Source organism: Choloepus didactylus, chromosome 8 (assembly GCF_015220235.1).
Source record: "Choloepus didactylus isolate mChoDid1 chromosome 8, mChoDid1.pri, whole genome shotgun sequence".
NCBI lineage: Eukaryota > Metazoa > Chordata > Mammalia > Pilosa > Megalonychidae > Choloepus > Choloepus didactylus.
In genome coordinates, this window is record NC_051314.1 from 128,845,130 (window position 1) to 128,860,766 (window position 15,637).

Consider the following 15,637-nt stretch of genomic DNA (forward strand, 5'->3'; position numbering starts at 1 on the left):
CAGCCCTAAACAAGCTCCCAGCTCATCAGCAGTCTAAAAGTTTGACTGTATTTCTTTGCCAAGGCAGAGAGCCACCTTGCAAATCTGCCTCGGCAGCAACCTCTGCGTCGGTGCCCCTGGTTATTGCACTCAGCTCTTCGTGAGGCTAATGGCTCTGCTTTCACATAAGTCCGCCTGGCAACTTGCTCTTTCAAAACCAAGAAAAAATGCTGTGATTAAATACCGGGTCTTCAAAGAGCCGCGTTCCCAGAGACGGCAGCTGAGATGCACGGGTGCCAGAGGTGGGGGTTCAACGGGCATGTTTTAGGCTCTTGTACCTGAATGTTTTCCAAAGTGATGGAAACAACAGCACTTTGACAACGAGGGTATGAAAACGCCACATCTTTTATATCCAGTCCAGACCGGTTAATGTGAAAAATTGCCCAGAGCCCGGCCGCCCGCTGGCCCTGGCACCTGCCTTCTGCAGAACAAGGAGCTCAACAAACAGATGTTCCCTGTGAATCCTCCCTGGGCAGGGAGGGGAGGGCTGGAGAGCGAGTCAGACAGTTCATGGAGCCCACACCCCACAACAGGCTGCTCCTGAGGTTTCCGCCTTCTAGGAAACCTGGATCCCAGCTCCAATGAATGTCCCTCTGTCCTTCTGCACCAGCAGGAGGCTGCCAAAGCCGGACTCTCAAACCTGTGAGATGTGGTGCAGAAAATAAATGCAGCTCCTGGAGGCTAACAGTCTATTGAAACGGACACGTGCCTTTCTCCATTTGTTTAGAGAATTGTATCTTTAAGCTAAATTTAAGACATGGAGGAGGAAGAGGAATGGGAGGGGTGGTTATTGGCAAGACGTCTTGAGAAACAATGGCTTACATTGTCCTTGCCTTTTACAAAACATATTGACCATATCTCATCCTCACAATGGAATGTCTGAGAGTTGATAGGATTTTTGACTTGGTCATTTGGCCGTTATAATTTCAGCTGCTGTTTGTTTTGTTTTCTTTTTTTAACTGTCATGTGTGCAGGAGCAATTATAATCCCAGCCCCTGGCCTTCACCTCTCCCAGCTCCCAGCCCCACGACTTTCGCGGTGCTCAGTCTTCTGGAAGCAGTCTCATCTAATGCTCCGCTCCGTCACTAACACCCAGTGCAGTAGGCAAGTACTGGAGTCACGGTTCTCAGCTCCGTCCACAGACATGGACCCTGGCCAGTTTAGAAGCGTAACTGGAATTTCTTGGGAGGAAAGCAGACCATTCCCAGAATTGACTGGAAGGCACAGAAGAAAGGAAATTAGTTCATGCTGCGGGAAGAGTCAGACCTGGGCCCCATGGATCAGCACTGCTAGTGTCACCGCTCCCTCCACTGCCTCCCCTGGGGTGGTTCTCGGCCATGTCTGCATCTCTGCATTACTCTCAAGGTGCCACGTCCTAGGTGGGAGTATCTCCCTCCCTCACTGCCAGTCGTGGTGTCTGGTTTGTTTTTAGCTTCTCAGTGGGAAACAGTTTCTTTCCTCCCAGGAAGGCTCATTTGGTGGAGGATTCCCCATACACGGGGATGGCTTCATATGCTGTGCAGCCAAAATAAAGATTTGCACAGGAGGACAGCTATTATCTCCATTTCCCAGGTGAGAAAACTGAGGTTCAGAGCCTCATCATGTGATTAGCACAATGTCATATAGCCGATAAAGAATATCACGCCTCCTAAGGATTGGTGAGGTTCGCTCAGGATGGGCTCTCTATACAGAGAGGGCTTTGGGTTTGCAGTCTCACTTGGTAGACACCACCCCCACCTCTGAGTCTGACGACAGTGCTCTCCAGAGTGGGAATATCCCATAGGAAGAGGGTACTTCCATGCTGGGCAATGGCTCAATGCAACTCCTTCCCAAGCTCTAAGCCTTCCTCTCCCTCCCTCCCTCTCTCTCTTTCTATTTCCATTCCTGTGATCTTCCTCTGGCTCTCTCTGACCCCACAGAAGTACCCATAGCACAGCAAGGTCAGGAAACTGAACTTCATTCTGGCTGGAGAGTAGTATGTGAGACAGAGCAGGGGACAAGTTTGGAGAAGTAGGGAGTGGCCTTGTGATAAGGTGTTTGGACTTGATCCTGAGGCCACTGGGAGACTTTCAAGTGTTGTAAGCAGGAGAGAGACCTAATTTGTTTTAGGGAGTAGGAGAATAGGGGGAGGAATAAAGAGTGGATGTGAAGAGCCTAATTAGTAGATTGTTATGGTAGACCAGGTGGTTGCAATGGGGATAGAGAGGCTTGGAGGGATTCATTAACTACTAAACAAATGGAATTAGTAGGTCTTTGTACCGGTTTGTATGTATTATTTCCCCCAGAAAAAGCCATGTCCTTTGACGTAATCTTGTGGGGGCAGACATATGAGTATTGATTAAGTTGGAACATTTGGATTAGGTTGTTTCCATGGAGATGTGCCCCACCCAACTGTAGGTGATAACTCTGATTGGATAATTCCCATGGAGGTGTGGCCCCACCCATTCAGCATGGGCCTTGATTAGTTTACTAGAGCACTATATAAGCTCAGACAGAAGGAGCAAGCTTGCTACAGCCAAGAGGGACACTTTGAAGAATGCACAGAAGCTGAGAGAGTAGCTGCAGATGAGGGACAGTTTGAAGAGAGCCGTTGGAAGCAGACTCTTGCTCCAGAAAAGCTAAGAGGACAAACGCCCCAAGAGCAATTGAGAGTGACATTTTGAAGAGGAGCTGCAGCCTAGAGAGGAATGTCGCAGGAGAAAACCGTTTTGAAGCCAGAACTTGGAGCAGATGCCAGCCATGTGCCTTCCCAGCTAACAGAGGTTTTCTGGACACCACTGGCCATCCTCCAGTGAAGGTACCCGATTGTTGATGCCTTACCTTGGAAATTTTATGGCCTTAAGACTGTAACTGCGTAACCAAATAAACCCCCTTTATAAAAGCCAATCCATTTCTGGTGTTTTGCATTCTGACAGCATTAGCAAACCGAAACAGTCTTGGTGACGGATTAGATGCAGGGTGGGTGGGAAGTGGACAAAAGGGAAAAGCCAAGTGACTTGGGCATCTGGATAGTCAGTGGTGTCATTCTCCATGAGACAGAAGACTGGTCCGTGAGCAGATTAAAAATAATAATAATTAAAAAAGGCCATGAGGCTCTAAGGGTCAGGTACCAGGAAGGAGGTGTGGAAGCTGAAAGGGCCAGATACAGGCTCTTGCTTGGTCAATGTGGATCACTCCCCTTTCCCATCTCTCTGTTCCCTCCACCTGAAAGCCACCACCAATCATCTCCAGCTTTCCTCACTGGGTACTGAAGGGCCTATTAACCAAGCAAGGTGGAAGCCCCTTGCAAGTAGCAGCACGCTGCAAGGAGACCCAGGATCTCCTGTTGGCTCTGCAGCAAACCAGTTTTGTGACCTCAAGCAAATCACTTGCCCTCCCTGGGTCTCAGCTTCCTGGCCATCACTAACATTCCAGGGTTTCACCGATGAATATTTGAAGAGGTGAAGTGCTATGTAAATGTTTACTGCTAATAACAACCCATCCAAAAAATGTCTGTGTATCGCCTGGGCAACCCAACAGCTTTAAAAATCTTAAGTGGCTCTTGTTTTTCTGCTTCATCACATTCTATGCATTTAACATCCAGAACACATTTAGCCCTCAAAATATCTTGGTACATTTCCTACCCACCCCTTAACATTTAAGCCTTCCATCTTCAACGCCACTTCACCATTTCTGCATCACCTGTTTCCCCAGCACACCCTCATCTTTTTCCTCTTCAAGCAGTGCACCCAGCCTCACCCACCCTTCCTCCAGAGAAAGCAAAAGCCACTAGAGATGCTTTCTTGCTGGGTGTGCTCCAGGCATCTCCTGAAAGAGAACCCAGAGGAGCTCTAAAGAAAAGAGCATGGGCAGGGGTGAGAAGGAGAGCTTAGGAACCAATGAAGGATGGACACTAACTAGAGTCAAACTTGACAGAGTAATCACCCAACACACACACACACACACACACACATACCACATCTCACACACATTGTGGGCTTGAAGCCACAGGATTGGGGGATAGTGTTGCAGGATGCCAAGTTCAGCACCTCACTACGTCCACTTCCCTACTGAGCCCTTCTGATCTGGCTAGAACACTGGTATCATCAGAAGTGGAGCTGGACCAGCCCAGAGTTCAGCCTATTCTATTGCTTGTTAGGACCAGAAGCTAATCAAGGAACTACCAGATCCACAGTTCACACTGCTCTGTCAGAAGGGTGTGCCTTAGCCACACTTCAGTTCACACCACTTTTTTTTTTTTTTTAAGAAAAAAATTTTCCTCTAAAACATCCAGCAATTCCAAGATGTTCAACACAGGGTTGTAGAATAAGCCATGAAGAGAGCGAAGAAAGGAATGCAGTTCAACCCCAGGTAACTGATGGTAGGGGCAGCACACATAAGGTTTGGTTCCAAGGAAACTTCTTTCAAAATTACTTTGCCCAGGTTTTCTGCATCCTGTGACCTATTTGTTTATTTGACATTTCCCTCTTCTGACTGCTTACCCTCTGCCCCCATATTATCTCTGCCAAATGAAGAGCACTGCAAAGTGTTTGCAGTTGAGAAATGTAGAACTCAGAAACACTGGCCTCCACTCCTAGCCTTTGCCACCAGCTTCCCTGCACTTGGCTGGGGCTTAGGCTGAAAATTCTCTTAGAACAGCAGGTGCCACCATCCCCAAAAGTAACTGGAGCAATAAAGGGTTTTATTGAGCACTTACTATGTGCCAGGAACTGTTCTAGGCATTTTACATGTATCTATTCATTTAATCCTCACAACCAACCCATGACACTGATACTATAATTATCTTCATTTTACAGATGGGGAAACGGGTGCACAGAAGTTAAGCAACTGGTACCAAGTCACTCTAAGTAAACAGCAGAGCTGGGATTAGAAACCAGGCAGGCAGCTTCAAATAGGGCCTCACTGAAGGCAGAACACACCCAGGGCTACTTTCAAAGCAAAAGAGCCAAGCAGATGAAGCCAAGCAGGAGAGGAACCCACCTCTCCTCTCCCCATGTGCTTGGAAACTTGTGCTACTCTAGACCACCACAAAGACGGGAAGAGTAATTCTGTTGGCCTCACTCTAGTCATGTAGGAGCGATGACATGGAATGAATCCCTAATGGTGAAATTTCAGGCACTGTGGTTCCTGAGTCTGGGTGGTATTTTAAGCTGGGGTCAAGTTATCAGCCCCCTTTTAAATTATATCACACTACTTCAGTCATATATAAAGCTGGCCCTGCCCTAGAGTCTTTCCTCTCCCTTTCCCCAAACATTTATTTCATCCAAATGAGACCTTCGGGTACCCTTCCAAAGCTCACATGACCCCTGTTTGTAAATAATGTGAGAGTTGTATGGTCTTCTGCATCCCTAATAACTTGCGTTAGCTTATGTCACATGACTAGCTTTTCTGAAATTCAACTCCTTTAAGCCTAACCATCTAGCCAAGGTCCGATGGTTAATTTGACGTGTCAATGTGGCAAGGGTATGGTGCCCAGACGTTTGGTCAAACACTAGTCCAGATGTTGCTATCACACCTGCAATCAGGTGACTTTAAGTAAAGGAGATGACCCTCCACAATATAAGGGAGCCTCAGCCAATCAGTTGAAGGCCTTAAAAGCAAAACCTGAGGCTCCCGGAAAAGAAGAAATTCTGCCTCGAGAGTGCAGCACTGAAATCCTGCCTCAGCTTCCAGACTCCCAGTCTCCCCTAGAAACTTCAAACTGAAGACTGCAACATCAGCTCGTACACAAGTTTCCAGCCTGCTGGTGTGCCCTACAAATTTCATATTTACTAGCCCCCATGGTCGCATGAGCCAATTCCCTAAGATAAATCTCTTAGTAGTTATATACATGTATCCCATTGTTGCTGATTCTCTGATGGATACAAAATCCCTCTCCCACCTTTTCCTTGAGTTACTATCTGACATTTGATTTTACATCAGCTAATTCTAATATGGTAAACTTCAAAAACTTTCCCCAAACAAACCTCAGTGTTACAAAGAAAAGACCCCAAAGTTTATGAGCTCCAAATATCTCATTCAAACGGCCTTGCTCTATAAGTCTCCTATACTCCCCATTCAATTACTCACCTCTGCTCAGGTACCCAGTGGAAGCCATCAAGACCCTGAAAGCTCTGGCTTCAGAGCAGTATGATAGTTTCCTGGATAAGGCTCCCTCGGCTAAAGGACTGGACATGCCCCCCTTTTCAAAACCCAACACACAGTGGCTTCTCATTATAATTCACCAACCAAAGCTCACATACTATCTGTGTTCAGCCCAAACCCACATGTCAGTTCTCTGTTTATTAGGCCAGTCTGTCCATTCCTATGAAAGCACGATGGATCCCCATCCTGAGCAGGTTCCTCTCTCCTCACCTGGATTCCCACGATGTTGCTTCCTCTTTAAATCATCTTTACCTCAGACAGCACAACTCATTTTTCTCCTTTCCATTTCTGCTCCCCACTGACTCAGGGTCCTCTCATGTCTTTCTGAAACCAACACCAGAATCAAAGGAGAAAAAAATCAGTCAGCAGAAAGCCTTCGACAGGCTCCTATAATGAGCTCCACGCTAACTGCCCGTCTCCTGACTGCTCATCAAAAACGCCTTGTCGGTTCTTCCTAGATCTGCCTCAGCCTCTCATAAGCACGTTTCTTTCTGACAGTCTGCCATTCGTTCCACAAATATTCATTAAGTGTCTACCTCATGCAAGACACTGGCTTCTGTACCAGCCCGAATGGCACAATCGATCCCTGCCGTCTGGTCTCTGGAAGGAGACTTGACACAGGCAAAGGAAAATAAATGCAAAGCCTAGAGAATCCTTCCCAAATGAGAACCACAGGCTCTATCAGCTGAAGAAGGCAAGGGTTGGATAAACCTTGAGGAGTGGGTGGAATTCAGGTAGGAGAAGGGGAGGGGATCACGTGGGTAAAGACTCCAACAAATAGGTTTGGGGAAAGTAAGTGCTCTGCTCAGCCTGGAATGACCAAGGGGAGTGTTGTGGGCACATAGAGGAGCTGGAGAAGAGGCCAGGTAAGACTGTGGAGTATGGAGACACCTGGGCAGGTTGAAGAGGCCTTGGAAGGCCAAGCTAAGAACTGTATCTTGTAGACACTGTCATCCTTGTTGAGGTTAACCTCTCACCATCAAAATAGAAATAAAGCAAGGGGAAGTGGCAGTGCCTCCCACCAACCAGCCACAGTTTTAGAGATATCTCTCGCTGAGGCGGTCCAACTGTGCCAGGCCAACTTCTTCATTTATCAGCTACAGCCCCAGGCTACAGCCCTAGCTCCAAGGGGAGAAATACGTGATTCAGACAGCCCACATTTCAACAAGCTCCCTGAAAAGAACACCAGCCTGGGAATCCGGAGAACCGGCTCCTGACCCAATGATATCACTAAGTAGCAGGCAAGCCACAACTCCTCCTGGACCTCATCTTCCTTATCTGTACAACGGGGGATTTGAATGAGATGAGCTAAGTCCTGTTTGAGCTCTGATGTGCTCTTTTGCCATCTCTCTGTAGCCCACCTTCATTCCCCCACTGTTTTACGAGTTCCTTAAGAGGTCTTGCTTTATAGTAACTGGGGTATCATCTTCTTTTTCTCTAATTTTCTTCTTTCCTCTGCTTACTGTTTCCTGACAGTTTTCTTTTTCAAAAACGGCATTTTTTAAATATGAAAGAACTCATATTTATAAAAGAAAATCCAAAAAAAATAGAAAAACACAGAGATACTATGAAAATCACCTATAATCCAACCATTTAGAGAGAATCACCATCATCAACTTCACCCATAGCCTTCTGGTCTTTAGGTATATTATTTTTTAAGTAAAAAAGAAGAGCAGGCTTCAAAACAGTATATGCTGTATGACACTTAAAAAAAATGAATATATATTCTTAATTAGAATTTAGGACCTACTAGGAAAAAGGACCCTAGTGAACATGCCCCAGACTAACCAGAAACAGACTGAGACTTAGCAAACTGCAGCACAACCAAGACCCAACTCAGTCCCTGGGTCAGTTATGGTGATCAGCATCTACTCTATCTACCCAACAGAGGAAAGGGTGAATCCTCTCTGAATGTTGATAATGCCATCTGGAGCCTCTAAAAAACATTATATATAATGTCCAGCATTCAAGCAAGATATGACAAGAAATAGGACCATAGGACCAAAAACTAAGAATAAAAGGTAAAGTACTAGATCTACTGTTATCCAGATATGGGAGTTAAACAAAGAATGATCAATATCTTCAAGGAAATAGATTAAAATATCTTGAAAATAAATGAAAAGATAAAGAATTTCAACTGAGAATTTGAATCTATTTTTAGAAGAATCAAATGGAATTTCTAGAACTGAAAAATACAATATCTGAAATTATGAACTCAATATCTGACATTAAGAAGTCAATAAACTGTTTAACATCAGTTGAAACACAGGAGAAGACTGAAGTAGTGAAGTTGAAAGTAAATCAATTGAAAATATCCAAAAAGGATCATTTTAAATATGGAAAATACATAATAGAACATAAAAGACTGGGTTTCATAGTCAGAAATTTAACAAGCATGAAAAATGAGTCCCATAAAGAAAGAAAAGAGGAGCAATTTTTGAAGAAATAATGACCAAGAATTTTCCAGACCTGATAAAGGACATCAGCATCACAGATCCAAGAAGACTGGTTAACCCAATCAGGATAGGTATAAATAAAATCACACCTAGGTGCATCACAGGAAAACTGTTGGAAATAAAAGAAAGACAAAAAGCAAAAATCTTAAAAGAACTCAGAGTGAACAAGGCACATCACCTTCAAAGGAGCAAAAATCACATTTATATCTGACTCACAGAAATGATGGAAGCCAGAAGACAATGAATAGAATGCTAGCCTTAAAGGGCTAAAAATGAAATAACAGCTGTGAAACCTATATACAAAAAAACAATTCTTCAAAAATGAAGGTGATATAAAGACATTTTCAGACAACCAAAAAATTTTCAGACAAACGAAAACTGAGAGAATTTGTTGCCACCAGACATGACTTTTAAAAAATGCAAAAGGATGTTCAGGCATAAAGAAGATGATTCCAGATGGAAATAAGAAATGCAAAAGGACATAAGAGCAACAGAAAATGTTAAAATGTGGAAAATACAAATAAATATTGACTTTACAAAACCAATAATATTAATAAATTGAGGGGTTTAAAATATTTTAGAATTAAAATACATGAAAACAATATACAAAAGATGGGAGGGAATAAGTCTAAGTTCTAGCATTATTAAGGAATTGATGAAAGTAATAATTTATAATAGACTGTAACCTTAGTCAAGGATGCACATTTTCTAAAGTAATCACTAAAAGAGCAGTTAAAACTGTATAATCAACAAATTAGGACAGGAAAAATATGAAAAAATAAAAATATTTGCTAAATCCAAAAGATGGCATGAAAGGAGAGAAAAAGGAACATAAAACAAGTGGGTAAAAAAGAAAACAAATATAGTAAATTATAGCTATGAACTCAAATACATCAGTAATTGCATTAAATTTAAATGGATGAAATACTAAATATAGTTAGATTAAATGTAAATGTAAATGAATTAATGTGATCAAAATGGAATTTTAAAATCCAACTATATGCTGTTTATAAAAGGCACTCTTTAAACAGAAAAACAAATGTTGAAATAAAGAGTGGAAAGATATGCAAATATATGCAAACACTAGCCAAATAAAAGTAGGTACGGCTGTACTAATAGCAGAGAAAGTAGATCTTAAAGAAAGACTATTACTAGAGAAAAAAGGGGCATTTCATAATCATAAAGGGATCAATTCACCAGGAAGCTGTCACAATTTGAAATGTGCAAGCATAGAATAGCATAGCTTCCAAATGTTTAAAGCAAAAATTGACAGAATTAAAAGGAGAAATAACAAATCCACAATCATAGTAAGAAAGCTTAATACATTCAATAGCCAGCAATGGACCAAAAAAAAAAAAACAAAAAAAAAAATCAGTGAAGAAAGAGAAAATCTGAACAACACAATTAACAAATGAACTAATCGACAAATACAGAACATCACATGATTGCTTTTATATAATGTTCAAAAACAGGCAAAATGATGTTATTAGAAATCAGGAGAGTGGCTGCTTTGTGGGGGAAAGGAAGGATTCGCTGCTGGAAATGGGCATGGGGTACAGGTAACAGTCTGTTTCTTCAGCTGGGTGGTAGTTGTATGGTGGGTCCACTTAAGGTAACTCATCAATTTGTTATAATTCAATTTAAAAGTTTATTAAATATGTTTGTGTACTTGAATACTGTATATAGCAATAAAAATCAATTCAATTTACATATGTCAAAATGGATAAATCTTAAGATTAATGTTTAGTGAAAAATGCACATTGCAGGAGGTTAAAATTTTTATAGATTATTTTAAAATGCTACATATTTTGAGAGATACATATATAGTAAAAGTACAACTTGTGGATCAGAAGGGTACATACAAATTTCAGAAAAATAGTTATTTCTGGAGAGACAGGGAAGGCGGTAGCACAAAACAAGCCTCAACAGTATCCATAATTGTTAATTCTTAAAAAATATATCTTAAGCAAATATGGAAAAATGTCAACATTTGTTAACCGTGACTGTATATACAGATGTTTGCTATAATTTGCTATATGAAATGCTTCATAATGTTTAAAGTTTTAAAATTTGTAAATATGTTCTCATATTATCAAATACTCTGAGAAGGCAAATTTTAATGGCTGCAGTTTTTTACTGTTATAAATATTACTATGATAAACACCTTTACCCTAAATATTTGTGGGTATGTATTTCTTTGGAAACATTCCTAGAGGTTGGATTCTCAGGTCAAAGTTTATGAGAATTTATGAAGCCTTTGATACTTATTGGTAGTTGTCATAATATAATAGGTTATCCATTAACCCTTGCAAAGGAGTGGAAACCGGAACTCTTTCTATCTAGTCCTGTAGTATAGTCAGAGGTTAGCTCTCAGTCAGACTCACAAGCCCATCCCCAGATCCTTTTAGCTGAATTTCAGCATCTATATCCGTGATGGAGGTTCAGGGCCTGGAAGACGTGAATAAGAGAAGGACCAGCTCACTGATCTTCAAAGCATACAAACTGAACATGGATACTGGCTTGTTAGGGGGCCTCCCTGGGGCTGAAGGAGGAGGCGCTGCAGTGGATCTCCCCACCTTCAAGCCATGGTCTTGGCTTCGATTTGACTCATCTAAGGGAGTCCCATCAAGTTGAGTTCTATTCCCCACATGCTTCTCCAGACTTGGGAGGCTCATGAAGTCCCTGGAGCCCAGCTCCCTTCCACTGGGCCAATTTTAGTAAATGTACAGGCCAGTGGCTGCTTCTCAACAGAGGACTACAGGTTTTCCTCCCCTGAACACAGGTGAAAGAAAACTGGGAATCACTGGTAGAACTTTCTCCCTCCATCCCCAGATTACTGGTTGCTTACTTAAACTCCCTGAAAACTTGATGTGGGGTTTCTCTGAGCCACTCCACTCCTCCCTACTCCGGCTCCCCCAGCCCCCGACCTTGAAGGCCCTGTGCCAGTTAAAGGGCTGCTCGTCTGCACACGTGTCTGCAGGTCTGTCAACGCCCCTGGGATAGTTACAGAAATCGGAACCCAAGGTTGGAAACACACCGGTGAGCTGGGCTCACGCCTGCTCCCTAAAAAAGCAGCGGGAGTGAGGCCAGGGGCAGCCCAGGAGTCCCTTCAGTTAACTCAGGCTGAGTTAGAATGAAAAGGCCACATGGTGCAATAGCCTGTCACTGACACAGAGCCAGAAAGGCAAGGCGGGAGCCTGGGAGCAAGCCCTTCCCTCACATGCATGGCTGACGACGGGGGAGGAACCATAAATGCATATGGTAATGGAAAGAGGCCAATTGGAAAAGGGTGTGTACTGTATGATTCCAAGTCTGTGACATTCTGGAAAAGGCAAAACTATACAGACAGTAAAAAGATCAGTGGTTGCCAAGGGTTTGGGAGGAGAGAGGAAAGGATGAATGGAGCTTTAGAGCAGCAAAACTATTCTGTATGATACTGTAGTGGTGGACACATGGCATTATGCATTTGTCAGAACCTATACAACTGTCTACACAGGGAGTGAACCTTAATGTAAACTATGGACTGAAGTTAAATAATTCTATATTACTATTGGTTCATCAGTTGTAACAAATGTACCACACTAATGTAAGGTGTTAATAATAGGGAAACTACCTGGGAGAAAGTTTTTGTGGGAACTCTCTGTACTATCTACTTAATTTTCTGGAAACCTAGAACTATGCTAAATAATAAAGTCTGTTAATTTTTAAAAAAAGAAAGAGCAACAGGGTGGGACAGCTTCCTAGTGGCGCAGTCAGGATAGGAAAGCAGTAGCCTGGGAACAAGCCCCTTGCCTCAAATGAATGGCTGACAACCTTCAACTTGGCATGGACTTTCATCCCCATTTTGAAAGGGCCTCCCGAAGGCCATTCCCCTACCAACAGCACCTGGACCACATACTTAGGGGCTAAAATGGTCCAATGCCAGAGCTATCAGAGGGCCTGCTTGGCCAGCTGAGGAGAAGCCTCAGCTCATCCTTTTGGAAGAAGCTATTCCCACTGTCATTGTAACTCATCCCTCACTTCAGGACTACACAGCAGTGGGGCTAAGACCACACAGGGGCAGAGCAAGTCACTTCCGGACTCTGCCAGCCTTCCCCAGCCCAGAAGGGAGACAGAGTGAACCCAGGACTTCATGGGCTGACTGGTTTTACATAAAGGCTGGATGGGTTGGATGAGCAGCATAAAGAAATCAGAGCTGGTGCCTGTTGGACACACCTGAGTGAACTGCTACACTTTTCACTGTGCAGCATCAGAAGGTTCCACTAAGGGGAATCCCCAAAGGCTTCTGTGAGGTATTAGAGCGACTCTTTGCTTCCACACGTGACAGCTGTTCTCCACATGTGGTTACTGAATACACAGTGCTGCGGTGTGAAGCATGGACTGCAGCACATGGAAGCCCCCTGGCATGCCCGCTGCCGGGGTCAGCCAACAGCCAAAACCCAACAGGCTGAATCCCACCCCCCAAAAGAGATATGTACACCTGCACAATCCAGTAAGGGCTCCCCATTGCCTACAGGATGGAATCCAAGCTCCTTACCATGACAGGCAAGCCATAAGGTGATCTGGCCCCAGCCTTCAGTTCTGCCCGCCCCTCCTTTCACCAGAATGCAGGAAACAGTTATCTATTTGGTGTTTTCTGAATTTGCCCTACACTTTCATGCCTCCCAACCTTTACTCCTGTTCCTCTCTCAGCCTGATGTACTTTCTCTCTCTCTCTTTACCTATGGAAAGCCTTTTCATTCCTCTAGGCTTTGTCAAAAGGCCCCTGCTCCAGAAAACTTCCCTCATTCCTCAATTCAGAATGGATTAGTCCTTTCTCTGGGCCCCCATTTGTACCCTTGCTTAGATGGTTTCAGTCTGTTTCATATTTGCCGTTCTGTTTGTTTGCTATCGGACAGGCCATGTTTGAGACGTCTCCTACGTGTCAGCATGGGGAATATACACATGGTCGCAGCTTTGAGCAGCTCAAGCCCAGAGGGGAGACAGATGTGCACACAGCACAATCACAGAGGGAGACGGAAAGTCAGACCAGGTCCCTCCTCTGCCAAAACCCTCCAGTGATTCCCATTTCCCTCAGAGTTCAAGTCAGGCCATCACTGGGACCTGCCAGACTTTACACAGCTGATCCCATTCCGTCCCTCGTCGTCCCTCCCCTCTCTCACTACACGCTGCCCCCTGCCCTCCCCACTGCTCCTCTAACGTCCAGCCCAGTTTTGCCTCTGGGCATTTGCACCTGCTGCTTCCTCTGCCTGGAAAACTCTTCCTTGAGATATTTGCATGACATCCCCCCTCACTTCCTTCTGGTCTTTTGTCATATGTCACCTTCTCAATGAGGCCTTTACCAGCTACTCTATCTAAACTTTCCACTCTCTGCCTGACACCTCATACCTCCCTTTCTAAACACATATTCATTGTACTTACTATGTAGTTGATTTATTTATTGTTCATTGTTTGGCTCCTCCAATGGATTGTAAGCTCCATGTGGGAAGGAATTTTTATCTGTCTTGTTCACTGCTCTGCCTGGAATAGAGTCTGTCACAAAATTGGTGCTCATTAAATATCTACTGAAGAATTAAGTCGACGAATGAGTGCATGCTGTAGGAGATGAGAGAAAAATGCTGGCGAGGGCAAAGAAAGGACCAGCTCTGGTAGATCTCACCAAAGCTCACTCCCTGGAGCCCAGATAGCTTCCATAGCTGAGAAATGCAGATTGGAGAATGCCCTCTATTCATCCGCTTACCCTGCTAGAATAATTGGCAGAACATGAAATGAGTCATGTGGCCTGACCCATGGCTGTTCACTCTGCCTGAAATATGTATTAAACATCTACTATGTGCCAAGGATGGTGCTAGGCTCTGGGCGTTCAGCGGTGAACAAGACAGTCCTGTGCCCTGCCCTCGTGGAGTTTATAATCTAATGAACAGCAACCCATAACATAATGACAAACTCTTACAAGCTCTACAACTCCCGCCCAAGTCACCCCCTCCTGGGACCAAGCTTTCTCAGGCAGCCCTGTGTGTAGGAGTGAGGGCTCAGAAACCACACTGCCTGATTCAGTCCTGGTTCCACTATGTATGTATTTATTAGCTGTGTGACCTTTGGCAAGTTACTTACCCTATCTGTGCTTCGGTTTCTTCCTGTGCAAAATGGGTCTCTCAGTGGTACCTAATGATCTGGGTTGCTTTGAGGAGTGAATGGGTAATCCCTGTAAATAATTTAAAACAATCTGGCAGAGTAAAATCTCATTTTATTGTCATTTTTGTTTGCTGACTGTTGGAAGGGCGCCTGTCCTAGTTTGCTAATGCTGGAGAATGCAAAACACCAGAGATGGATAGGCTTTTATAAAACGGGGGTTTATTTCACTACACAGTTACAGTCTTAAGGCCACAAAGCGTCCAAGGTAACACCTCAGCAATCGGCTACCTTCACCGGAAGATGGCCAATGGCATCCGGAAAACCTCTGCTAGCTAGGAAGGCAGCTGGCGTCTGCTCCAAAGCTCTGGCCAAACGGCTTTCTCCCAGGACGTTCCTCTCTAGCAAGCTTGCTCCTCTTCAAAACATCACTCCCAGCTGCACTCTCTTTTCTCTCTTTGAGTCAGCTCATTTATATAGCTCCACCGATCAAGGCCCACCCCAAATGGGCGGGGCCACGCCTCCATGGGAACATCCCATCAGAATTATCTCCCACAGCTGGGTGGGGCACATTCCAAGCAAATCCGACCAGCACCAAAACTTCTGCCCCACACAAGACCACAAAGATAATGGCATTTGGGGGACACAATACACTCAAACTGGCACAGCGCCTGAGACTCAAGGGAGGTCCAGCCTAGTACTGTACTTATGCCTCTAGCCCAAGGCCATGCCATGTGAAGCCATTACCTCAGCTCACTGATAGGTGAGCAGATGTTTCCTAATTGGCCTGGATCATGCAACGGTCAGGGGCAGGAAGAGAAAAAAAAGCAGCCAGAACTTTTCACTGTCTATGCCTCGGTCTAACC

The 15,637-nt window shown here is 44.2% G+C and overlaps 1 protein-coding gene across 1 annotated transcript in view; it reads right to left on the reverse strand.

Moving 5' to 3' along the window:
* Window positions 1-1,101: 1,101 nt before the first annotated feature.
* Window positions 1,102-15,637, reverse strand: part of LOC119542932 (translation initiation factor IF-2-like) — an 80,651-nt gene continuing 66,115 nt past the window's right edge. The window contains exon 4 of the mRNA XM_037847510.1: window positions 1,102-1,253. Coding sequence (XP_037703438.1) covers window positions 1,102-1,253 — 152 coding nt within the window. The remainder of the gene's footprint in view (window positions 1,254-15,637) is intronic.